The 24,815-nt window shown below is 45.2% G+C and overlaps 1 protein-coding gene across 1 annotated transcript in view; it reads right to left on the reverse strand.

Annotated features, from left to right (window-relative positions):
• LOC107516059 (ATP-binding cassette sub-family A member 3) overlaps window positions 1-24,815 on the reverse strand; it is a 95,309-nt gene that overhangs the window by 55,004 nt on the left and 15,490 nt on the right. Inside the window, exons 3-11 of the mRNA XM_036225868.1 lie at window positions 24,397-24,658; window positions 20,652-20,779; window positions 18,845-18,992; window positions 15,262-15,521; window positions 12,709-12,825; window positions 12,290-12,407; window positions 6,306-6,479; window positions 5,539-5,717; window positions 4,652-4,786 (exon numbers count right to left, since the gene is read on the reverse strand). Coding sequence (XP_036081761.1) covers window positions 4,652-4,786; window positions 5,539-5,717; window positions 6,306-6,479; window positions 12,290-12,407; window positions 12,709-12,825; window positions 15,262-15,521; window positions 18,845-18,992; window positions 20,652-20,779; window positions 24,397-24,658 — 1,521 coding nt within the window. The remainder of the gene's footprint in view (window positions 1-4,651; window positions 4,787-5,538; window positions 5,718-6,305; window positions 6,480-12,289; window positions 12,408-12,708; window positions 12,826-15,261; window positions 15,522-18,844; window positions 18,993-20,651; window positions 20,780-24,396; window positions 24,659-24,815) is intronic.

The raw sequence follows: 24,815 nt of genomic DNA on the forward strand, positions 1-24,815 counted from the left end.
TAAACTCCTGAAAATGTTAGTGATGTAGCGAGTCCCTGAACCGTTAGACGTTTCACCTGCCCGCTCCTCGGAATACGCGCGTCTTACCAAGGCCTCCGACACACTTGCCACTTCTTATTTGGTCCGACCATCACACAGCGGGCCAGAGGGACGTTCTGCAGGGTGTAGGGCTAGCCAGGGTCCGTTCGGATTCTATGAGAAGAGGGCACCAAGGAGCGCACAGCCCCGGACAAAGACGTGTGCACTGCTGTCGTCCACGTCAAACGAACACAGAAATCTCGGACCCTCGTTTCTGAGGGCGATGGAGAAAAGGACCTGCCAGATCAACGGCCCAACGTCATGGTCTCGGGCCGCGCTCACCTCCTGCCGCGGGAGAGACGAACTACAGCAGCTGTGACTGGGTGCGCTGTTTGCTCGGGTCACGGGAGAGCCACTGGCGTCCCCCGGGACCCATCCGGATGGAGGTTTGCGAGGACCGGGATGGCGAATCAGCTGGGGACTGTGGGGAGACTGCCAGTCCCAGCTCTCCGATCTCTGCCGCTCCCCTCAGAATGGGATATTGCTTTTGATTTTCCAAGGATTCCACTTGGCTTTCCCCAGTGCGACGCCTCTGCCCCAGAGGCCGAGGGGTCAAGGTAGGGGTTGATACAGCTGGCAAGTCTGTCGTTTCCGGTCCCAGTTGACCCACTGTAAACCAGACGAGGGCCAGGATCCCTCTGCTCACCTAGCCTGCATATAACCCCATTCCAACAAGGGGACCATGCCGACACTTTGGAGCCCCGAGGATGGCTACCCAAGGAAATGGCTCAGTCAGTGGGTGTCAGCCAGTGGGCGTCAGTCAGTGGGCGTCAGCTCCGGACACCGGAAGCCATGGGAGAGACCGTTAGTTTGTCCTGGGCACCCATCCTCGGTGCCTCGTGAACCGTCTCTTCTTTCTCCTAGTTATGTGGCTTGGGCGATCCACTCATTGGCTGTCCATCTATCTCGCCTCCAGGAGACCGTGACTCGTTAACTATCATTTGAAGACTGGCACTCCATACTCGCCACTTTTCGAGAGAAATCGTTCCGGCTGCACCACCCACGAGCCTCTGTTATCTCGGAGTCATGTTATCTCCACTGCCGTCCGCGAGTCCAGTTCCTGCCCCCAGCGGGTATCAGCGATGCCGGTGTTGCTCTGAGTACACATTCTGCCCTCGCCGCTTCGATAGCCGTCCTCTGGGCCCACCGGCCAAGCACAGTCATGCCGCAGGTGGGACGGCCGGGACTGGCTCAGGGTCTCTCTGATGCCGCGGTCGGTCAAGATGACAACTTGGGCTACGGTCCCCTGAAGCCTTGACTGAGACCGGGGACTCCACGTCCAAGCGGGCGCTGTCAAGTTGTTTTCGGAGGCCTCAGGTCTTGGCCACAAGAGCTACTCCACAGGGCAGCCGGAGTGACACGGTGGCTATCTTCCGAGCGAGGGATTCGAGATGAAAGCAAAAGCTACAATGACTTGCACGTCATGGATGTCCCATTCGTGGCTTTCACAGTATTATACAGGTCACGCAGGTCAGCCATATTCAATACAAGAGGGGACTTGCCCAAGGATGTGCGTGCCGGGAAGTGGGGGTCCCTGGAGGCCACCAGGAAGGCTGCCAACAAGTGCCTCCAGTGATTCATATCCCTCTCACGAAAACGTCTTCTCTGCCCCCAGCGCTACAAAGGTCAGCATCCTTATAGCGGCAGCTCAAAGTCCAGGATCCTGTCGCCTGATTCGGGTCCAGCTGTGGATGAGAAGCCTGTTCCAGTTTCTGGGTAACGCTTCCTAGAGTCCACTGCTCTAGATACGAAGATCTACGAACCACAGGGACGTGAAATCCAAACCCATTCTCCACCCTTCCTGACAAGCCCGGCCTCAGACGACGGGATAAGACGCAGGTTAACGCCTACGTACACTCCCGCTGCGATGAATGGAAAACGGGCAGCAAGCAGGGAAAAACCGAAATTGTGATGTCCGCTAGTTGGCATTTGACAGTCCCCTGCTTAGGATTCAAGACCAGAGACTCGATCTCTGTGGCGCTTGGCTCTGCCTTCTGAAGCATCCTTCCTTTGCCGTGAAAGGCGGCCCGCGTCTGCAGTGGAGATTTTGGCCTGCTCTCTACTTGTAGATTTTGGCCATCATCCAAAGTCCTCTTTTCAGTTTTTTACTATCTCTGTCCTTTTGGGTAGAAGCTCATGGTGTTTCTTCTAGTGCTATTTTACTTAAAACATTGGGCTCACTCTAGCCACCAAGGCCATGCTCACAGATACATTCGAAACAACCCTTCTCGACCTTTGGCTTCCGCTGAGGCTCCCGACATCATCTGACCGAACAGCTCTCTGAGGCACCACGTCAGATCCTTCCAAGGTCTTAAAACAAAGGGTTCTGGTCACTATTTTGGCTTCAACATTAGGCCTTTTTTTTTTTTTTTTTTTTTTTTTTTTTTGACGGCGACCTGGATTTTCTCTTTGACTGCAAGACGCGGCTTAATTTCAGCATCGTCTGCCATCCAGAGAGGCCAGCGACTCTCAAAAGGACAGCCGCCTCCTCTATGGTCAACAGTCCCGGGCATCTCTCTCCTCTCTCACACGGGGTACGTGTTACTTAGAAGCTGGTAGCTCTTCCGCCAACATATGCCTAAGAACACCTTTAGCGCCACCAGTTGGGCGAATTTTCTATTGTCCACATTACAGCACGTGATGGCGTTGACAGACTTCCGACCGTTGCAGGTTTCACTTACATTTCAGTCTTCGGTGGCAGCCACCTCCAAGACTATTTGGCTTCCGCTAAGGGTCTGTTCTGGGCCACTGAGGCTTTCGCCAACGCGCCCTTCGAGGTTCTTCCAGCTCCCCCCGCCCCCAACTTCCCAATCCCCAAACCGTCCAGCAGGATTTGTTTTTTGTTAAGGCGGGACCCTACTCCCAGGCACCAAATCGACTTAAGTTATCTATAACCGAGGAGTAAATAACCCAAAACTAACTGGCTTAAAACGACAATAAACATTTTTTTTTTTCTGCTAGTTTCTGGCTTCAGAAGGGCTCAGGTGGGCAGCTTTGTCTCAGGGTCTGTGATGATTGTTCATTCAAGATGCTGGCAAGGGCTACTATGGTCATCTGAAAACTCAATGGAGACGAGAGGGTCCACTTTCAAAGCCGGCAAGTTGGTGCTGGCTGCTGGAGGAAGGACTCCGTTCACGCCTGTGAGCCTCTCTCCAGTCATTGGGGGATGGATGATCACCGATCAGGTGTCCTGGGGCGTGCCCTCCGAGGCAGGGGTTGGCAGCCAGAAGGCTGCAGAAGAGGAAATGAGCCCACAGGGGCGCTCTCGAGATCAGCGCCTGTGTGGGGGTGGGCAGGGGGCAGCCGTGCGGCACCAGCAAAGTCAGCCCCGGGGGTGCAACGGCCCTGGCTGTGTGTGAGGGGCCCCTGTTCAGCTGAGGTGACCGCTGGGGAGGGCGGCCCACGTTCTGTGATGGCCATATTTTCCGAGGGGCTTTGATGAATGACCTCCAGAATGGTCCCCGCTCCCCAGCCTACCTCTTCACGACTAGGTCGTCACCCCATCTACTAGCCTAACGGCATTTCCTGCGCACTGACGCTGTCTTGACTGTTGACGTGTTTCACTGCTAACCCACTTTCATTCACACTAGAACGTCAGCTCCTTGAAAGTGTGGCTTTCTCATCGGTACATCCCCAGTGCCAAGAGTGAATGAATGAATGAATGAATGAATGAATGAATGGTACGAGGAGGTCCCTGGTTCTTCTGGGCAGTCTCGAGGGCCTGGATATGAAAGTCTGAGGAGGGTATAGGAAGAATGTACGTCGGAGCGGCTCTGAGGGGAATTCCGGTGGGAGAGGCAGAGAGAGAGAGAGAAACAGGGAAACGAGAAGGAACGGAGCTGAGGAAATGGCCCTCGTGCACGCGCTCCTGGAGCCCACCCCGCCCAGCCCTAATCTATAGTTTAGTTTACTAATATTCACCAAAAAGGTTTTATGTGAATGGATTTCCTGAGGACCCCGGGTGAAGGACTGAGTTTGCATTTTCGGCTGATAGAACCAAAACAGGGACAGCACGTGGTTGGTACACCGGAGGCAGAAACGACCCCAAGTGTATAAACGCCCCCCCAAATCAGCTGAATTTGCATGGAGGGATTTGGGGTTCTAGAAGCTGTGGGGTTAGGCACTCAAATCAATTGGGTGCTGGTAAAATATACTGGACACCTGCGTGCTACCTGCCTGCAATTGGTCCAGACAAACAGAGCTCCGAGTCCTCCCCCGATGAGCATCCTGACAGAAGAGATTGCAAACAAATGCAAGACATTTGTGAACAGAAATTAATGGTCACATACTCAAAATATTCAGGCTCCACTAGACTCCGCCTTTCTACATGAGGGTATTCGTAGAAGACCGCCATTATGGTTTATAGAAAAACTGGCTTTATTATAGAGAAGAGAGGAAGGTTTCTATATGCTGTGTAGATTCCGTTTACGTCTTCCTCACAGGAAGTAAACAGGATGGCCAGAGCCTGTTATTAGCATGCGATCTCTTTCTTGGTATCCCCAGAAGCAAACATTTACGATGAACCGTCAACTAAATATCAGTCCCGCCAAGAGAGGGACCCATAAGACAATACCTTGCTCAGATGTTGGAGCTGGATACCTGCCACCAGGTGAGTCGGCTCAGTTTCAAAATACCTGCTGTTGGCTGTCTCATAGACTTGCCTGGCTTCGCTTTTCTTTTTCGGGTTTTCCCCAAACCAGAACGAGCGCTAAGAAGGGCATAAAAATGTAATCACCACAAAAAGCACTGAAAAGCAAAGCGAAAATACGAAAATACTTCAGCCTGTCACCCTTTGTATGGAGAGGGGCAGAAAATTTCTTGGGATGCAATTGGCTATCATGGGAATCCCCAAGGCATGAAAGCAGGCTCATCTATCGGAATCATAACTGTCCAAGGGTGAGCCACTCCAAAATGAGGTCATAGCAGAATGTATTATATCACTCTCTGTCATCTCTTCCTCTCTTAGCAACACACGAGCCAACGAAAATAAGGGGAAAGGCTGAGAAGGGAGGGCGAGGTGTACGTGCTGCCCATTTTGCTAAGAAACCTGGGCTCACCAGAGGAAGAAATCAGGTGGCGAGTGTGCAGATATGAAACATAACAAAACCTCTTCTCGTTAGCATCTAAGACCCATCCTGTGCTAATTCCTCTATCCCGGAGTTCGATCCCTTATGAAACATTCGCCCGCAAAAGTGCTGGGTTACTCAGAATTCGTAAAGTTTGGGGTTGTAGGCCATTACCTACAGATTATTTATATTTGTTTATAGTGGAGGCTTTATAGTGTATTAGGGAAGGGCTAGTGAATTCATATGCCTAGAGCAATTAGAATGATTCCTTCGCCTGACTTATAGATTCAATTACAGACAGTGCAAAATTAACGAATGATGGCTTTTATATAAATTACGAAACAGGTCCATAGGGACTGTGGCCTCGCTCAACAACAGAAGCATCACAACTCACCAGCAAAAAGAAGTTCCATGGCTTGGCCACACCGTATTCTCCTGGGAAGACTGCTTCTATGTACCAGGCCACAAGACCATACAAGACGGCATCCAACAGAAACGTTCCCAGGGTATAAGCGAAGACGAAGTTCTCCATTGTGCTTGGTGAGAAGATGTTACTCCACTTAACTCCAATTTCTAAGACAGAACAACAGATACTTAATTTAGGTGCCAAATGAAACAGCTATTCATCAGCATCGTAATTAAAGAGTGAAGAAAAATACGTCAATATTTTCTTTAGAGATTCCTCTCATATTCAGCTACTTTCTTATGCTGTTAGAATTTAGGACATCTGCGCAAGTAATCATGTAATACGTCTCCTACTATGCCGCAGACAGATAACTGGGAATGAGTGAGACAAACGAATAAATAAATACACACACACACACACACACACACACACACACACACTAAAAAGCTTTAAGAAAAACAAGCAGACCTATGGGTTTGGGCAGTGGCTCCTCCTCACTCTCCATCTCGTGTTAAATATAATTATGGAAAAATGTAATCATCGAGATGTCGAAATGGATGTTAACCACAGGAGACTAGAGGGATTTCTACGTAGATATTGCGCTGATGGAAAACGGACGGAAGAAGCCCCCGTGGACCTTCGGTACTGGGAGAAAGCAGTGCGGTTCTTTTGAAGGACAGTTCAGCAACATGAATAACATTAAAACGGCAAATGTCCGATGAGGACGGGGCAACATTTACAAGCTCAATACTCACTGTCTATTTCTGCCTCAACTAGGGCTTTAGTTCCCAGCGCCATTACAATATTCGAGCTGAGAAAGGATGCCAGCTTCTGGATGAGTGTCATCTGTGCGAAATTCGAGGAGACACTGGCAGCTGGGAAGTAGGTGGCAAAATAAATGAAGCCTCCGACAGACACGGCAAAACTTGCTGCGAAGAAGAAGGAAACTGTGAGGTCTGCTTACGCGAGCCGCGACAGCCCGAAATGCGAATGAACGTCTTTCAGCAGCGGAGTGTCCTAAAAGGAGCACGTTGAGAAAACATTTGCCCGTTTCGTTCACCGTGGCATCCTCAGGACGTTGTAGAATGCCTGGCATTTACTGAGCAGTGAAAGGTATTTTCGAATGAATAACAGGTGGCAATTAAATATTTAAGAAACCATTTATTTCTTGAATTTATCATTCTACATGTAGTAACTATGCCTAGTACAGATTTTAATGGGAATTTACATATTTATTATCGCTCGACATAAAATATTGTAAATACTACTGTTGGCATAATCAGAAAATACCTGGACTGCTTTTCCAGACACTGGTATTCAGCCTACGTCATGATGCTGGAGGGTACCTCCGTAAACAGGGAGACACAGAGTTGGTCTTAAAGGGCCGGATATGGTTTAGAGTATGAAGTGGTACCAAAAAACATAACTCTGACAAAACAGTCAAAAACATTCTTGTTACAAGACCAAATAACTTCATCTTAAAAAGCAGCCTCCAGATAAAAACTGGATATTACGAAATAAAACACATTTTCCCGGCGTTGGGAGCGATTCTTGCTTCCCCTCTTTGCCTCGCATCTCGCTCCACACACCTCGTTCGCCAACGACAACGCTTAGGTTTTATGCGCTAATTAATTAGCGTGTGCTGTTTTTAAAGGGAATGAGGAGAGACAAACTGGAGACGACAAAGGCAATAGAGATGGAAGTGCGAATCCGTCAAAAATATATAACAATTAGACACATAGATTCGTTTAACGACAGAACCCCCAAAATCCGGGGACTGGAAACCGATAGAAGGCTCTACAATAACGGCCGAAGGTTTCGCTACCTCGCCATCGGTAACAGAGAGAACAACTGGACGGAAGATCAGCAAGTAAACGGAGAAGCGGAACACAGAGGACTGGAGTGGAGGTCTGCGCGCTAACGTTGCCTGACGGACAGATGCAAAGCGCTCCGTCCACGACGAGCAGAAGACGCGTTCTTCTTCGGGGGACGTGGAACGGTCTCGAAGAGACTCCAAGCTAGGCCACAAAACGAGTCTCAATACATTTAAAAAGATCTCAGTCTTACAAAGTCTATTTTCTGACCGCAACGAAATGAAGCAAAAAAAATCAGCTAAAATAAAATCGCTATTGTGTGGAAATTAACCAAAAATGCTCTTAAACAGCCGATGGGCCAAAGAAAAAATTACAAGGAAAATTAGAAAGCTCTTAAAGATCGATGAAACGAAACCACAATATTTCAAAACTTGTGGGATACGGTGAAGGCAGTGCTGCGTGAAACTTACAGCTGTAAAGACCTACATTAAAAACGAAGAAAAATCTCAAATCATAACCTGACTTTGCACCATGAGAACAGGAAAAAGAGGAGAAAGCTAAGCCGAAAGCTTGCAGAAGGAAGGAAATAGTAATGATTAGATATAAAAATATAGAGAGAGAAAATAGGAAAACAATGAGAGAATCAAGAAAAACAAAAGTTTGTTCTTTGAAAAAAAAAATCAATGAAATTAACAAACTCCTTCAACATGATAAAGGGCATTATGAAAAATTCACAGCTAATATCATACTTAATGGTTGAAGACTAAAACTTTCCTCCCTAAGACCAGAAACAAGACAACGGTACCTGTTCTCACCATTTCTATTTAACTCTGCACTGAAAGTTCTAGCCAGAGCAACTAGGCAAGAAAAAGAAATAAAAGGCATCTAAATTGGATAGGAAAAAGTAAACGTATTTCTATTTTTTCTATTCTCAGATGACATGATCTTATATGTAGAAAGTCCCTAAAGAACCTACAAAAAAATCTATTATAACTAATAAACAAATGCAGCATTGTTGCAGAGTACAAGATCAATACACAAAAATCAACCGAATATTTATACGGTAGCAATAAACAATCTAAAAACAAAATTAAAAAGGAATTCCCTTTGTAAGAGCACAAAGAGAAATATGAATATTATTAAACCAAGGAAGTGCAAGTAGTATACACTGAAAACCACAAAAATTCTTCGAAGAATTAGAAGACTTAATAGTAAGATGGCAAAGCTCCCTGTAGTGACATACAGATTCACTGCCATCTCTTATCAAAATCTCAATGGCCTTTTTTTGCAGAAATAGAAGAGTCAGTGCTCAAACTCAATAGGACCCCATGCAGCCAAACAAAGAACAAAATTGGAAGGCTCACACTTCCCACTTTCAAAACTTACTACAAAGCTGTGGTAATTAAAAGAGTGTGTTTCTAACGTAAAGATAGACATCTAAGCCAATGAAATAGATTTGAGAGTCCGGAAATAAAAGACTTGCGTCGGACGTCCTACGTGTACGCTTTAAAGTGATTCCTGATGTTGGTGCCAAGACCACTCAGTACGGGAAAGAACAGTCTCTTCAGCAAATGGTGCTGAGACAACTGGGTGCGGAAATGTGAAAGTATGAATTGGAACCCTGATTTCACACCACAGATGAACACTAAAGGCGAATCGAAGTCTTAAATCTACCAGCTAAAACCACGATACTCTTAGAAGAAAACGTCTGAGTAAATCTTCATGGCCCTAGGTTCGGCAAATTGGTTCTTAACTATGCCACCAAAAGTACACGTGACACAAGAAAAAAACAAAAAAACAAACAGATACATTGGAGTTGATCAAAATTAAAAACTTCTGTTAAGCATACTCGTAAGAGACCGAAAGGGCATTTGGAAACTACATACTTGGTAAAGGTTTAGTACCCAGAATATACAAATAACTCTTGTAACAGTGCAAAAACACAAAAAATTCAACTAAAAATGGTCAAAGACTTGAACAGACAGTGCTCTACAGAAGATATACGAATTGCTAACAAGCACGCGAAAAGATGCTCAACATGACTGGTCATTAGAGAAATGCAAAGGAAAATCACAATTGAGGGATCGCCCGTTTGGATGGCTCTAATGACAAATGAAACGTGCAGGGGCCGCGAGGGTGAGGAGAGATCGTCACCCCACTCATTGTCGGGGGGAATGTAAAATGTGGCAGCTGTGAAACCCGGTGGGGCGGTTCCTCAAAAAGGTGAAGCACACATTACCACACGACCGAACCATTCCGCTCCAGGTTTACGCTCGAAATCACTATAAGCACAGGCACAAACGAAACTCTGCACATGAATGTTCACAGGAGCACTGCTCACAATAGCCAAAGGGGGGCACAGTCTACGTGCCCGTCAGTGGGTGACCAGATGAGCGAAGCGGGGTACGGCCATTCAGTGGCATGTTACTCCCTATGACAAAAAGTCGCGGACTGGCGCAGGCCACCATGTGGTTGAATCTTGGAAACATTCCGCTAAGTCAAAGCAGACGGACACAGAAGGCCATCGATCGGTTCCATTTCTATGAACTATCCAGATAGGCAAACTCATAAAAACGAGAGCAGATTAGGGGTTGCCGGGGGCTCAGGGGACGGCGGGGCAGGAGCACTTCTTAATCGACACCTGGTTTCCTTTAGGCAGGTACTGAAAATGGTTGCCAGAGGGGAGGGGGTTCGGGGGTAGGGTGAAAAGGGGAAGGGATCAAAAAGTATGAGCTGGTGGTTACAAAACTGTCACAGGGATGGAAAGTAGAGCACAGAGTACAGTCCACGGTACTGTAATAACTGTGTGTGGTGTCACATGGGGACTAGATCGATCCGAGTGATCGCTTTGTGAGTTACGCAAATGTATAATCGCGGCGCTTTGCACCCAAAACTAACGCGATGCTGTGTGTCGACTGTAATTGAAAACATTAAAAACGATTAAATAAATAAGTAAAGTGCATCCTGAGACACAAAGGGACAGTAATGGTCAAAGACACACTTCAAGAAAAAAGAACAAATTAGGTCTTGCCCTACGAGGTGAGATTCATTATGAGGCTATAATCACTAAAATGCTATGAGTATGCTCCTAACATAAAGACACAGATCGGTGGAAGGATAGCCCCCAAAGAAATACACACGCGAACGGGACCTTGACTTATAACGGAGCAGGGACTGAAGAGAAGCAAGAGAAAAGTGACCCGTCCATGAAATGTTGCTGGGACAACTGCCTTATGCGCTTAGGAAGAAAACAAATTTACTCTATGATTCTATACATGGGAAAAATCAATCCCCATGTAGAACGTAAGAATACAGCCTATGGCCTTGTACTAGAAAATGACTTTTTGTTGAAATATTTCATATCACAAGCTATGAAGGCAAATTTTATAACATTAAAATTAGTAACTATTAAAAGATACCATGAAAAGAGCTAAAAGCTCCAAACAGGGAGTAGCTTTGCAACACATGTACAACTAACGGAAGTTAGGTACCAGGGAAACATAAAGAACTCCTGTTAATCGATAATTATTAAATAACGCAATTAACAGATTTGATAGAAAAAGAAACGCGTGACTCATATTAATAACCCATACCCAGCTTCATTAGTAATTGGGTAAATGCATATTTGAATTGCCATAAGATGACATTCCATATCTCTAACGAGGCACAAATGAAAGCGTGACGATACTAAATTTTGGTAAAGATGTAGATCGACAAGAGTGTTCACCTTCTTCCAGTGGGACGGCATGTGCCTTGCACATGGTCAGGCTGGGCACTCACAAACCCCAGGGCCCGGCCATTCCATTTTGAGCACCCATCAGAGTGAAAGTCTTGCACTTACGTACCAGCAGACACACAGAGAGTGTTCAGAATATCTACTCTGCCATATTGCCAAAAATATGAAACACTGGTATTTGTTTTCTACTTATTTTTCTCCTTGGCGTATCACATTCTACTTACCTTTAGCACCTTTTTATTTTGTTTTATTTTGGCTGTTTGTAGGTTTACCTATGATCTTATGTCTTGTGAGGGCCGATCGACTAATAATACCTGTGAAAATGTACTGAGAAAAAGAAAAAGGAAATAGAGCTATTTGGTCATGCTTGCTATTTGGCATCCTAGCCCTCAAATGACAAGGAAACAATATTTATTTGCTTTATATGTTAGATACTGTGCCAGCACAAAGATATGAATGAATGAATGAATGAATGAATGAATGCTTTCATTTCACTCGACTTCCTAGACCAGTCTTCCGATCTTTCAATAATGCTTAAAAACTAACCTCTATAGCAAGCATTCTCAAGTTTATCTCAGCTTCAGTCTTAAGACGGAGTACGTTAATCTTTCTTCCATGTGTACGCTATGCTCCATTAATTTTTATTGCTTTCTGCATGTCCTGTCAAACCATTTTTCGTGCATATGAGAGTCATGTCCTCAAGATCAATGTCAGCTCTACAGGGGCAGGCGCTATATTTCAAATACACAGGGATCACACAATAAGTATCTATTAGGCGCAAGGACCCTTTCTTTCAGTCAAGCAATTGGTTGTTTCCCTCCTCTTTGCATATGACAGTATCATCATCGGATCCTGGCAGACTTTGGTCCCTCCAAAAGAATACACAGAAGTCATCTCAATCTCAACCCTTCCTGGTAGACGATTAAGCAGATGCCACACATTAGGTAGCAGCTAAAGGTGAGAAAGGGCACGTAAACGTGACCTTCCTTTGGTGTTGATCCTTTATTCACCTGTCTACTACGCTGTATTAATTTTAATGCTCTCTTCCTTCCCTTTCAAATAATTCCACGTGTATCTGATATTCGTCTTTCCAGTAAACAGAGGCTATCGATGACATGGCAACTGAAAGTTCAGACATAGTCCTCATTTAGGCACTGAGACTATTTCTCGGGAGGAGTTTTAGACTCACCTTTATTGAAGAAGGTGCTAACCATAAAGCTGAAGAATATCGTGGCGATGGCAAAACACATCAGAAAGACAAAGACTAGAGATGGATCGCTGTGTTGGATGACTGGCGAAGGTTCTATCTAGCGAAACAATCAGGAAGCCAGTTAGTCACACTCAGAAAAAAGTGGCGTCGGGGCAAAACAACAGAGGAGAAACGAAACGTCGGGAAACATTTTACTGGTCCTGTGATCAGCGAGATGGCGAGTAAATAATTCACTAACTGCAGGGTCCGCGCATCTCGGTTCAAAGTCCAGACTGCCGAGGGAACAGGCAGGCACGCACGTGTTCACCTGCTGGCAACCTGAATCCGCGGGGCTCGCGCCACGTCTGTTTCCCCCTTAAAGTGTAGCCGCAGCACGCTGCCGTCAGACAGACACTTGCCTTGAAGAAGAAAACCAGGCACATCAAAAAGATGATAATCAAATACAGCGTGAAGAACGTGAAGAAGTAGGCAGCCCAGAGCATCCAGTTACTGAGTCCTATCATGAGCTGGTACTCCTGCGGGAGGTTCAACACACACCGAGGATGTAAATCTATGTGATTATACAAAACACATTCACGAGTGTTATCTCAGTTAATTTTCGGATCGAGGGGGAGTTTCAGAGATCTCCCGTAGCCCCGCTACTCCCACGCATGTGTAGACTCCCCTCTAATCAACGTAATACACCACAGAGAATGAGTGGGGGAAAAAAAAACAAAAACATGATCATCTTGACTGATGCAGAAATTCAAAAACTGATAAGACGCTCAACAAAGTAGGAAGAGATGAAAACCTCCTTAACACAACAAAGGCCATACATAAAAAACTACAGCTAACGTCACACTCTTTCACCCAAGAACACGAAAAAGGTAAGGATGCTAGCTTTCAATGCCTCTATTCAACACAGTATTGGAAATTCTAACCAGAGAAATTGGGAAAGAAAAAAAAAAAAAGCCATCGAAATTGGAAAGGAAGAAGTAAAAGTATCTCTGTTTGCAGATGGTACAATCTTAGGCAGCAGCAAACTGTAAAGACTCCACACACCAAAAATGTCAGAATTGCTAAATTATTCATCAAAGTAAGAGGATGCAAAAATCATTTGAATCTCTATGCGCAACCACTGAGCAATCTGAAATGGAAATTAGGGAAACAATTCCATTTACATTAGCATCAAAAATAATAAAACACTCAGGAATTAACCAAGGAGGTGAAAGATCCGTACAATAAAAACAACGAAAATTGAAAGATCGGTACGTTTTTGAGGCCAACACTCTCACCAGACTTGATAAAATTAGAAAAGACTGACAATACCAAACAATAGTGAAGATATAGAGCAAACAGAATTTTCAAACATTGCTAACGGGAATGTAAATTAGTAGAATTACTGGCAAACTTTGGCATTATCTGCTGAAGTTAAATATACATAACCTAATATTCGGCAAAAAATACCTGTATAAAATGTTCACGGAAGCATTACTAATACTAGCCAAACGGCAAACATTAAAGGGAAATGGATAAATGGTGAGGGTCCGACCACGGAATCTCATAACTCACGGAACTCAATGAATGAAAATGAACTACGGCTATATATTCAGCAGAATGAATCACACAGACAACAGAATACAGCCACGTCCATCAAGTTCAAGAACTGAAAAAATCAACTCGAGATGAGAAATTAGGTTACTGTATACTGTTAAGAAGATGTCTTGGGGGGTACACAAGCAGCCTTCTGTTTTATTTCTTAACAGGGACATGGTAGAATGGGCACACTTTGTGATAAATCTGTTCAACCACACTACTGTGGTTTGAATATTTGTGTTGCCTCAAAATTCGTATGTTGGAAACCTCACCTCTGGCGTGATAGCACTCCGAGATGGGCCTTCATGAGGCAGGTGGTTATTAATTAGGTGATGAAGGCGGAGACCTCATGGGTGGGATTGGTACCCCGATAAAAGAGGCCTGAGAATTCTTCTCTTGTGCCTTCCACCATGTGGGGACACAGTGAGAAGGTGCCAACAAGGCACCACAAAGCGGGGGCTCGCCACACACCAAACCTGCCGGCCCCCGGATCTTGGACTTCCCGACTGTGGGAAATAAATTTCTGTTGTTTATAAGCTACTGAGTTGGTGGTATTTTTGCTACTGCATACAGATTAAGGTAAGTACGGTTGTGATCTGAGTACTTTTCTGTGCGTATGCATGTTATACTAAAATGAAAATGTTTTAAATGAGAAAGAAAGGCTACTTTAAGCTATGTGGCTGTGTATCATATTCTGGGGGACCCCAAAGAAAAAGCGTTGGTTTAGAATTGAGAATTAAATAGCGATGTCAACAGGGAGAGGGCGGCTATAAAAGCCGAGGCGAGTAAGTTAACTGTGTATTCACCAATCAGGAGACAGAAAAGCATTATGATCAGAGAAAACATAATCTCAAAGGAAATTTCAAAATATGCCTTTCGCTTTTGCTAGAAGGAAAGGTATGTAGGTTTTATTGCTCTCCACCAAGACACAGTTCTAGATGGGATACAAAAGGTCATTTAGGGGAAAAAAATTTTCAGAGATCAGAAACTGGTAAAACAGTCTCAGAACCTTGAAACTGAATTTTACCTAAATCCATCTAGATACAATTCTACATGTTCAATTGATTCTTTCTCTATATTTCACATTATCCCAGAGAGGCTTCACGGCATTTGGCATTTAAATTCTATCTGCAATATTCGTGTGAAGTTGTCTTCCAGAAATAAAACTAAAAACCAAACCGAGAATTCCGATACGAACAAATTTTTTTAAAAAATTGCTGGGAGATACAAGTGTTTTCTTCTTGGTTGCTACCGATGCTTGAACACCCAGCCATGCCGAGTGGGCAGAAGTGCCCCGGCCCCCCCACAAACACCTCCCCTGCAGGCCCCACACCTTCTACGGGGCTCCATCTACCCCCAAAGGAAAGCGGGGTTACCTTCAATCGGTTTTCCTTCTCCCACACAAGAGACTGAACGAGGGTGAAGTGATTCATAGAGAAGATAAATAGGATTACTAAAGGGATGAGAATCCCGAGAAAGTTAAAGAAGTAATCGTGGTAATATTCCGGGTACGGAAATCTCTGGACGAAAACGTTGACGTCTCCCAGAAGTGCTTGTGCTGCAGTGAGGTCGTGGTACCTCATGATGGCCTTATCCAAGGCATGCTGCATGACCAGGAACCCTTCGGAGAAGTACCCTAAGTTAAGAAGTGAAACACTGAGTGTAATTATAAAGCTACTTTCTGCAATTTCAGTCAACCAAATGAGAGATGAATTAATCACGGGGTCAGGACAGACTTTGATTCCATGCCCTTCACATTGGAAAATGTAAATGCAGCTCGCACTGAGTTACGTGAACTGATGTCGGGCAATGCTACTCAGTGTGGCCCTTGGATCTGTGACGGTACGCAGATACTTTCTTCCTGGTGGACGAGTTCACTATAGAAATTAAGGGTAAACATTTAAAAACTTTCGTAGAAATTTAGCATTGCCATGACATCTAAAAACTGCTATTTCTATTAATCTATATGAGCCCTTTATACATTTCAAATGTGAATCACGTATATTTTCTCCCTTCTGAATCTTGCCTTTTAATTTTTTGTCTTTCATAGCAACAGCATTTAATTTTAATAAAGTTCAATTTATCACTTTTTTTTATAGTGAACACTTCTTGTATCTTAGTAAATTACTACCTAACTCCCAAAGTCATGAAGACATTCTCATAAATTTAGTTGTAGAAACTTTATGATTTTGGTTTTTACATTTAGGTTAATGATCATCTCGAATTAATTAATTTTGTGTAGGTACGAGTTAGTGATCAAAGTCATTCTTTCCATATGGATAACCAAGTTATTCAACACAATTTGTTCAAGAGTTTCTTTTCCCAGTGAATTATACTGGCACCTCAGGTGACCATGTGTTTGAGTCTATTTCTAAACATCTCATTCTTTCCACTGCTCTATTGGCTCAATCTTGTTCCTCAATGACAATGTCTTAATTACTGTAGCTTTATGGTGACTCTCGAACGTCCTCTAACATTGCCATTCCTTTTCAAGATTATTTTAATAATCCAGATCCTTTGCATCTCCATATAAATTTTAGAATAAGCTTGCCAATTTCTTCAAAAAATATCCTGCTTGGATATTGACTGTCAGTCTACTCACTCTATAAATCAATTTAGGAAGAATTTTCAGCCTAATGTTTTTGAGGCATTCAATCAATGAGGAGCACTACCTTAAAATAATATTTGGTTTCATCATGACAGGTCGACTTGTAAATACAGGTCCCCCATGCAGCTACCGGGGGAAGCCTAGACTCTGCCCCAGTATTCTTTACTAGAGAATATTGATAAAACCTTAAATGAAGAGTATTTATTTATTTCTCGCAAATCCCTTATGATGGGAGACCAAAAGGGATGTTTCCGGTGATGCACAGAGGATCACATATGAGATGTGTTTGGCACTGCCCCTGACAGCATGCTAAGGGACGTCCGGGGCACAAACTGTGTTTGTTTCATTCCCAAGCCCGGTGCTTATGAGTCATCTGGCCCTTAGCACAGTGTGCGTGATCTCTCTGACACCCAGCAACCTCACTGCAAAATCGACATGGTCAAGCCTGTCTCGTAGTACTTTGGAATCACAGTAAGCATTCGAAACTTTCAGCTATTGCTATTGGAGAAAACAAAGAAGTTAGGGTAAAAGTAAGTATTATTTAAATAATCATGATCTTTTTAGGGTTATTGTGTAAATTAAGGTTATATTAAGGATGAGACTTCAAGGAGACGGGTAGATAATTAACAGTAAGAAATCGGCTCAGGAGCTTTAGTCAATTAGTCTACTAACACGCATTTTTTCTTTTTTATGTCACGCACATAAAGTGTTTGTGTACACACGCGTGCGCACACACACTTCCCTAAGTGAATCTACATACACACAAAGCATTTTTAGCTTCAAGTGCAGAAGGCTGAGTTACTCACACCCCTCAGTTCGTGACCCCCTCATTGGTCCGTGCCCCTTGATCCATTTTATTTATTTATTCCTTTATATTCCTTTCCCCTTCGCCCCTCTCCTTCCCACTGACCACATTCCTAACGTGTTCGACGAGTATCCTCACGTTTGTATGTGTTCTTTTAATATTTACACTAGCATTTCGTTTGCATATCTCTTACGTAAATGAAATCGAGCTATAAACTTTCGTTACCGAGTTCTACGTTTTTTTGAGATGCTGCTGTGCATACGCCTAGTCCAGTCTTAAGAATCAGCCGCCCTGACGGCTTCCTACTTCCTGCCACCACAGACAATGCCGTCAGGGACATTCTTATGACTCCATAAAAGAATTTAGTAGTGTTTATACTCAGGAACACACTCTCGATTTGCCCACTGCTGTGGGATGCATGTTTGTGTCCCTCAGGAATTCTTACAGGCGATGGCGTGAGTGGGGGGCATTTGCGAGGTGCTTAAGCCACGAGGGCGGAGGCCTCATAGATGGGCTTAGTGCCTTATAACAGCAGCTGCAGGGAGACCCCAGCCTCCTCCACCAGGGGAAGGCACCGCATAGGCTCTGGACTATCGCCAGACTAGCACCTTGATCTTGGACTTCCCAGCCTTCGGAACTATGAGAAATAAATTTCCGTTACTTGCAAACGAGCCAGTCTGTGGTATTTTGTTACAGCAGCCGGATCAGACGAGGGCAGCCACCGCCGACCGATGGCTCCCCAGAGGGGCCACACCAGCTCGAGTGCCCTCACATCCCCAGCAGGTCTTGGCGGGACCCAGCTCTCTAAGGGGTCCGCCAGCCTGACCCTTATGAAGTGAAACTCCAGGCTTAGTTCATAATACAAATTGGAAAACACACGATTCCCCTTTAAATGTTATGACGAAAAATAACGTTTATATAGCTCTAATCTCAAAATGCAATTCTGTTTCGAAAGATCGCATAATTATCTGTCAAGTTATATTTTATACTTGTACTATTCATTTACCACATTTAAGATTTAGGTTATTTCAAACTTTTAAGAATTATCCTAAATTGGTTATAGCTTGTTTCTCTTATTGAATAATTTCCTCAGGGTAAATTTGCATTATTGTTGGTAAAAGCAAAGCTCCACATTAAAGACTTTTGAATGGTAGTTTGTGTAGGAAATTTTAAATTACCATAGCTGTATTAAAAACCGTTTATCAGACCAATGGAATACCACACAGTTTTAATTATTTAGTCTGTGTCAGTACCTGGAAATGTACGCCAGACGTGATTAAAATCAAAATTCCCTAAGTAAATCTACATGCACAAATAAGGATGTAGAGTGATAACGATCAGGAAAGGATAAAATATGTTGTTCCGATGTATAGGATTTTTCACACGAGTTTTTAGACACTGAGAATTTTTAAATAAAAAAAAAATCACCAGCATATTAAGTTAAAAATAATTTGCATCACAAGGCTGAAGAAATAGAAGTATAAATATGTGAGGACTCTTCCTATAAAAGTAGGATTGTCAAAATAAGTACAGGAAAGGTGCTCACCGGGACTCCCCCCATCTGCATCTTGCTCGTTTCTGGGTCCCACAGAAGGAGGAGTTGGAAAGAGATCACCTGTTTGCCAGCTTCTGGGCCGATCGAAATCTATGTACTTGTTCCTCTGAACACTCCTAAAACGCAGATAATATTTTGCCTACAAGAAACAAAACAAGAAACAGTAAGAAATGGTATCTATAAACAAACAAACAAAAATATTAAGCAAGAAAGAGAGACTAAAGGAAGTTGGGGTACGGTGGCAAATAAGTGATTTTGAGGCAGACTGACAAGCACCGAAGTGGATTCTGAAATCGGAGCGAACCTGTCGTCAGGCTGCACTATGGGTCGTGGATGTGTTTTTCCCTACGTTGATGGCCGGCGAGTGTCCGGAAATGAAATATGCCAAAAGGTGTTGTTCGTTTCCCTTCCCTTTATGTCAGATCAGAGTTCTGGGAGGGAAAAATCTCCTGTCCTAAAAGTGACAATAACATGAGAAAGAATCTTACCCTGATGGCAGAAGAGGGATGTATTGAAGTGTAAATGTGGAGTGTCACATACTTTATCATGCAATGAAAGATAACACTGATTCAGGAGAACTAGGGAAACTTCAACGCAGATCACGATGGCCCCAATTGGTGTCCCAACGGCCATAGTCCAACGGTGGCCAAAAGCGAGACGGGCCGGTAAGATCCGGAGGGACAGGCCGATGCCATAAATCAAGGTAAATATTCATCCATTCAGTTACCAAGACAAAAGTTTTAGGTACTTATTACATGTTCAGGGAATCAGACATAGCTCCCCTTACTCAAGGAGCTCGAATTCCAGTTGAGAGAAATAAAAAGCATATATTTACATTACGATAGATTCGGTGATAGAGATACGTATAGAAAATGTCTGGGTGTCTGAAGGAGGGAAGGAGAAGGCATGGTGGGAAGAGCTACTGCAGAGCAGGCAGTTAAGTGAGAGTAATAAGGCACGTCGAGGGGTAAAGGAGACTCTACCGGGCAGGAGAGAAGTTTGAAGCCGCACCAAAAACGCCGTGACCAGGCTCTACGGACGCCGCTGAGCCCACGCCAGCATCACTTAGTGCTCGGCCAGTCCACCTGAGTCGGGGAGCGACGGGCCGCGCCCCACGACCCTGCGGCTTTCCCTCCCGCCCCACTCCGCCTCCGGCCACCCGCCACGCAAACGCGGGATCCCGGCTGCGCGCGCATCTCCGGGCCCGCGTCGGCTCGCCTTCCTCAGCGCCAGAGACGCCGAGTCCGAGGCGGTGTCTCTGTCTCTCCTTCTTGGGGGGGCCGGGACCGGAATCTCCCTCGGTTATTCGCAGACGTCCCGATTCTTTCTGATTAAGCCCGGCTGAGCCTTAGCACTATTTTCTCGATTTTAGATTTAGAAAAGAAATGATGAGGTCCATGCCAAAGACAGAGGCCAGTTTCCTGGCCGAGCTCCGCGCTAGTGGAGGAGCATCTGCTTTATTCCGTCAGGTCTGTCGACCCAGAGACGTGTTCCGTTCGCCATCACGGGTGGAGCCAGAGACGGCGGCCACGTCAGATACAGTGGCAAAGGTGACAGACATGCTTGGTTGTCAACATTCCCTACTATCCTGATTCACAAACGGAAGGCCTGGTAGGTGGTGGATTCAATTCTTTCCCCATCGTGCATTAAATACATGCACAGGCACTGAAATTAATTAGATTTGGATTTACGTCCCTGCGGCGTGACCCTGGGTAAGTTACAGTCTCCCCCATCTACAGAACGGAACCTCTGGAAACTAGAATCACGATGACGAGGCCGCCGCATGAAACGTTCTTACCTGAAGCGGCAGGGGATCGTAGCTATTTTTGAACTCGTGGTCGAAGACAAAGGCGACCATCACTCTTTGAGAGTTATTCCCTTGCTTCACGTAATCTTCAAAGTCTCTTTCTGACGGGAAGCCTTGGACTGCGGAGAGAGAGAAAGGCCCAGTGTGTGAGCTGACCGCACGAAGGCGAAGTGTCTGGCAGATCCTGGCTCCCGGCTCAGAAGGGCTGGAGCCCGGTTCCAGCGCCCCTTCGAGATCCGCAGTCAGGCTGAGGTCAGCAAGCCTGTGTCCTGGGTGGGCAGGGTTACTGCCCGTCCGCAGCCGAGAGGGCCCAGAGCCGCGTCGCTCGTCTCTAAAGGGTCCACAGCCAGGACCAAGGTCAGCGGGCCTACGACCTAAGGCTTAGGGGGGTGTGACTCCCCCCGGGTCCTTGGCCAATGGTGCCGATGGCAGGGCCGAGGCCAAACGGGGCTATGACTGAGTCCACAGGGGCATGCGGCCGTGCCGGTGTGTGGCTGGGATCACGGGAGTGAGCCTGCCGTCGGAAGGGCCTGCCCTTTCCGCAACGGCCCTCCTCGGTCGCTTGCTTTGCCAGGGTTCGGTGAGCCCCTGTACGGATTCCAAAGTTCTCACAAAGCTGCTTTTGCCCATGGCCGGCTGCTGGATCGTTACTGCGGGGCGAGGGACCTCCTGTTCTACTGTCTTGCCGAGGTCACTTCTCCCGGAGGGAAATTTACATGTCGGCGCCTTACTAACCCGTGAGGAATCCTGGGGTCTCAGAGCGAGGAGGGGGAGGGAGGCGGCTCGGTTGCGGCAGGTGAGGCGCTTGGGGCGCGGGCGTTAAGAAGGTGCGCACTTTTTCAGTTGTGCGGGGGTCCAGTGGACCCCAGGCGCCCCGCGTGCCCGGCCCTCGTCCCGGACCAGGACGGCGGGGCGGGGAAGGGTGAGCAGAACGAGGCGGCGTGTCGTGAAGCGCCAGCCAGCACGACCAGAAACGGGGCGCGGCGCGGCGCCTCTCGGAGGCCATTCGTGGGAACCCGCACCCCGAGACGGCCTGTTTGTGGGAAGAGGAGCAGGGGGTCCGTTATCTCCTTCCTGTCTGTCTTTCGCTGTCATATTTTTACCCCGTGAAGTGTTAATTCCTCTGAATTATGGATTTTTTTTTTTTTTTACCCTGGCCCCTCTCAGGAGCCACTGGGGAAATCAAAACGTCAACGTGTCAGGAGAGGTCATGCTTGGCCACTGGCACTGCTGTGGCTCCCGTCGCCATGGGAATGATGACGCCCATCCCGGGGCTGTTGTTGCTACAGGGTCAGGTGAAGACCATGGTGGCCGAGGCCCGGGGAGCACGTGAGGCCAAGAAAAATCCCATAAATACCTAACTGGGGTCTAGTCTATGACCACCCAGAGAATACATCCCTACATAGCACGTAAGGAAGTTTTATAAAAGTTCATCGTGTTTTAAGACACGCCAAAGAACATTCATAAATTCTGAGGAATCAAAATCTTAAAGACTTTATTCTCTGAATATAAAAACCTTGGAAGGAACCAGCAGAGAATTTTGAAAAATTCTCATACGAGGACTTTCGGTTCCAGCTAGGATGGATGAGACGGAAAACTTTCGCACTGCGTAAGAGCTGGACAAAATCTATCAAAACTGCTCGAAAGCAACAAAGATGGGCAGGACAGATGGAGGCGCGAGCCTTTGGCAAACGGAAATGCACAAGGTAAATGCCATATTCGCCCCGCTATTGCCGCTGGAAGCATCGCGAAAGGTCGCTGACTTGAAAGAGGCTAAGAGTCCGGGCTGCCGAAATGTCGGGGACTAGAGGGGCAAAACTCTAGAGAGAAGAGAACCGCCAAGCAGCGGGGTGAAGATGCAGCCCGTCAATTCCCCTGAAGCCGGCGGCCAGCCCCGAAGCTGAGCATGCACAGGACCGGACTCCAAGAATCCAGCCGGGGCCAGGATAAAATGCCAGCACTCGGACAACGCCGGGGGCACAGAGCATGGAGCTCAAGCCCCACGAAGGCAGAGGGGCCTGCAAAACTACTCCGGCTTCCAGGTGACGCCCTAGAAGGCGCACGCCCTGGGAGTAATGACCGTGCCCTAGGACTCAGGGCACCTCAGGAGTTAAGAGGAAACCGAAATTAGAACTGTCCTTCCTGAAGCTTAAAACCAGCTTTCGATGGGGTCGAACTGATCTGGTACTCTAAAAACCATCAGGAAGAAAAATTTAGCCTTCTTCAGATAAAGAAGTGCCGTCAGGAGCCCCCAATACTTTCCATCCATGGTGTCTGCCAGTTAATTAAAATATACAAAGTATGCTACAAAACAAAACTCAATGACTTAAGAGAAAAAAATATACACAGGTAATCCAGATATCAGAACTTTCTGGTAGGGACTCTATAATAACCATGATTAATCTGATTAATAAATTTTTAAAAATCAACATTATAGACCCCCAATCTATTTAAAACAGAGAACTGAGGAACATTTTCTAAAACAGTTCGACAGAAAGGTCACATGACCTATTAATTTCATAACACATTATCAAAAAGAAAAATTTAATTATTATTATTTTCCTAGTTATAACCTTTTGAATACTATCGACACTTAGCTGCAAATTTAATACCTCTCTCAACAACTAACAGGATAAACAGATAAAAAATATAAGCACACAGAAGATTGGAAAAGCACAATGATTAACCAACTTGACAACTTGGCCTAGACAACATTTATAGAATACTACAAGCAAAACCTACAGAATATGGTCTTTATAAAGGTACATGGAACATTTATCAAAATATACCTAGCCATGAAAAAACGCTCCAAATTTCAACCAACTAAAATTAGAGTATACACCCTGATTCAAGGAAATTAAAATAGAAATCAACAACAGAATGATAACGACAAATCCCCAGGTGTTTGGAAGTTAAGTAATACAGTTCTAAAAGTCCCATGCATCCAAGAAATCAGAGAGGAAATTATAAAAAAATTTGGATGACCCAAAGTAGCCTGTAAGAAACTCAATGTATTAAAATATTTGTGCTGCGTACTTTTAAAATTATTGCGATTTTACATTCTTCTGCTTCAGTTTTTTTTTTTTTAATAAATGTTTTGAGATGCGATCGACTTTCAAGGACTCTCAAATGCTCTGAGACGAGAAAGACTGAAAAAAAAATATACCACCGAATAAATACATGTGTGTAAAGAGAAGGGGCCGGAGGGTTGCTCACCAAAATTCTGATGCTTGTCTCTGGGAGAAAGAGGAGAGAAACCGGGCTGAGAGTGAGGGGTAAGCGAAGAACAGGGAACTTGTATAATAATTCTACACAGCCTGAGTCTTCTGTAAAGCATTCAGACACGCGCTGGGCAGCGTTTTTACATAAACAGTGTTTGAAACGACTGAGTGCCGAGTCTGCATCCAGAGCGAGGCTTGTGTTGATGCTGTGCCTTTCCGTGCCTTCAGAGTTATACCCACCCACGTCGGAGCAGCACAATCAGAACCAAGGAAGACGGAACCCCAGAACTGGACAATCGCCCAGAACCATAGAAATGGGTCCCCTAATTTTAAAATACTGTTCGCTCTGGAAATTATTTTATGCAAATTTAACTCTCAAGTTCAACAAAGTCTATCTGGTTATGAGAATATCCTGCAATGTTTGACTTAGAAGATTGCATATACCCAGTTAAAAGGTTGTAAGTGCCTTCACTAAAACAATAATATGTTTTTTTCAGAAAACCCACATTTCTAACCTTTAAAATTGTAGTGTAAATCCCTCTTCACAGCTTCGATGATGGTCCTCACCACGACACTTTTGGAAGGCACGAAAGCCAGTTCCCACAGACCAGGATAAGGGACCCTTCCGAGGAATGCAGGCAACTCATCGACGGGCTGGCGAGAGTAATTATAAGGTCCATTCTTCCTTATAACAGTAAACGTGCGTGTTAACAGAAGCGTGCCGGCAAACAGTAAAGTTAGGATGATTTCCGCAACCATAGTAAAGAACTGCCGTCGCTAGGAGACGAAAAAATAAAAAAATGAAAGATTGTTAACTATCCCAAGAGCGCATTAACTTTGCAAATGACTAATTATTTTATATTAACAGATATTTCATAGCTGGTCAGAAAGGACAGGTTCAATGCATGCTAGCAGGAGTTTCCTGGACTGATTT

Source organism: Rousettus aegyptiacus, unplaced genomic scaffold (assembly GCF_014176215.1).
Source record: "Rousettus aegyptiacus isolate mRouAeg1 unplaced genomic scaffold, mRouAeg1.p scaffold_m13_p_8, whole genome shotgun sequence".
NCBI classification, from domain to species: Eukaryota; Metazoa; Chordata; class Mammalia; order Chiroptera; family Pteropodidae; genus Rousettus; species Rousettus aegyptiacus.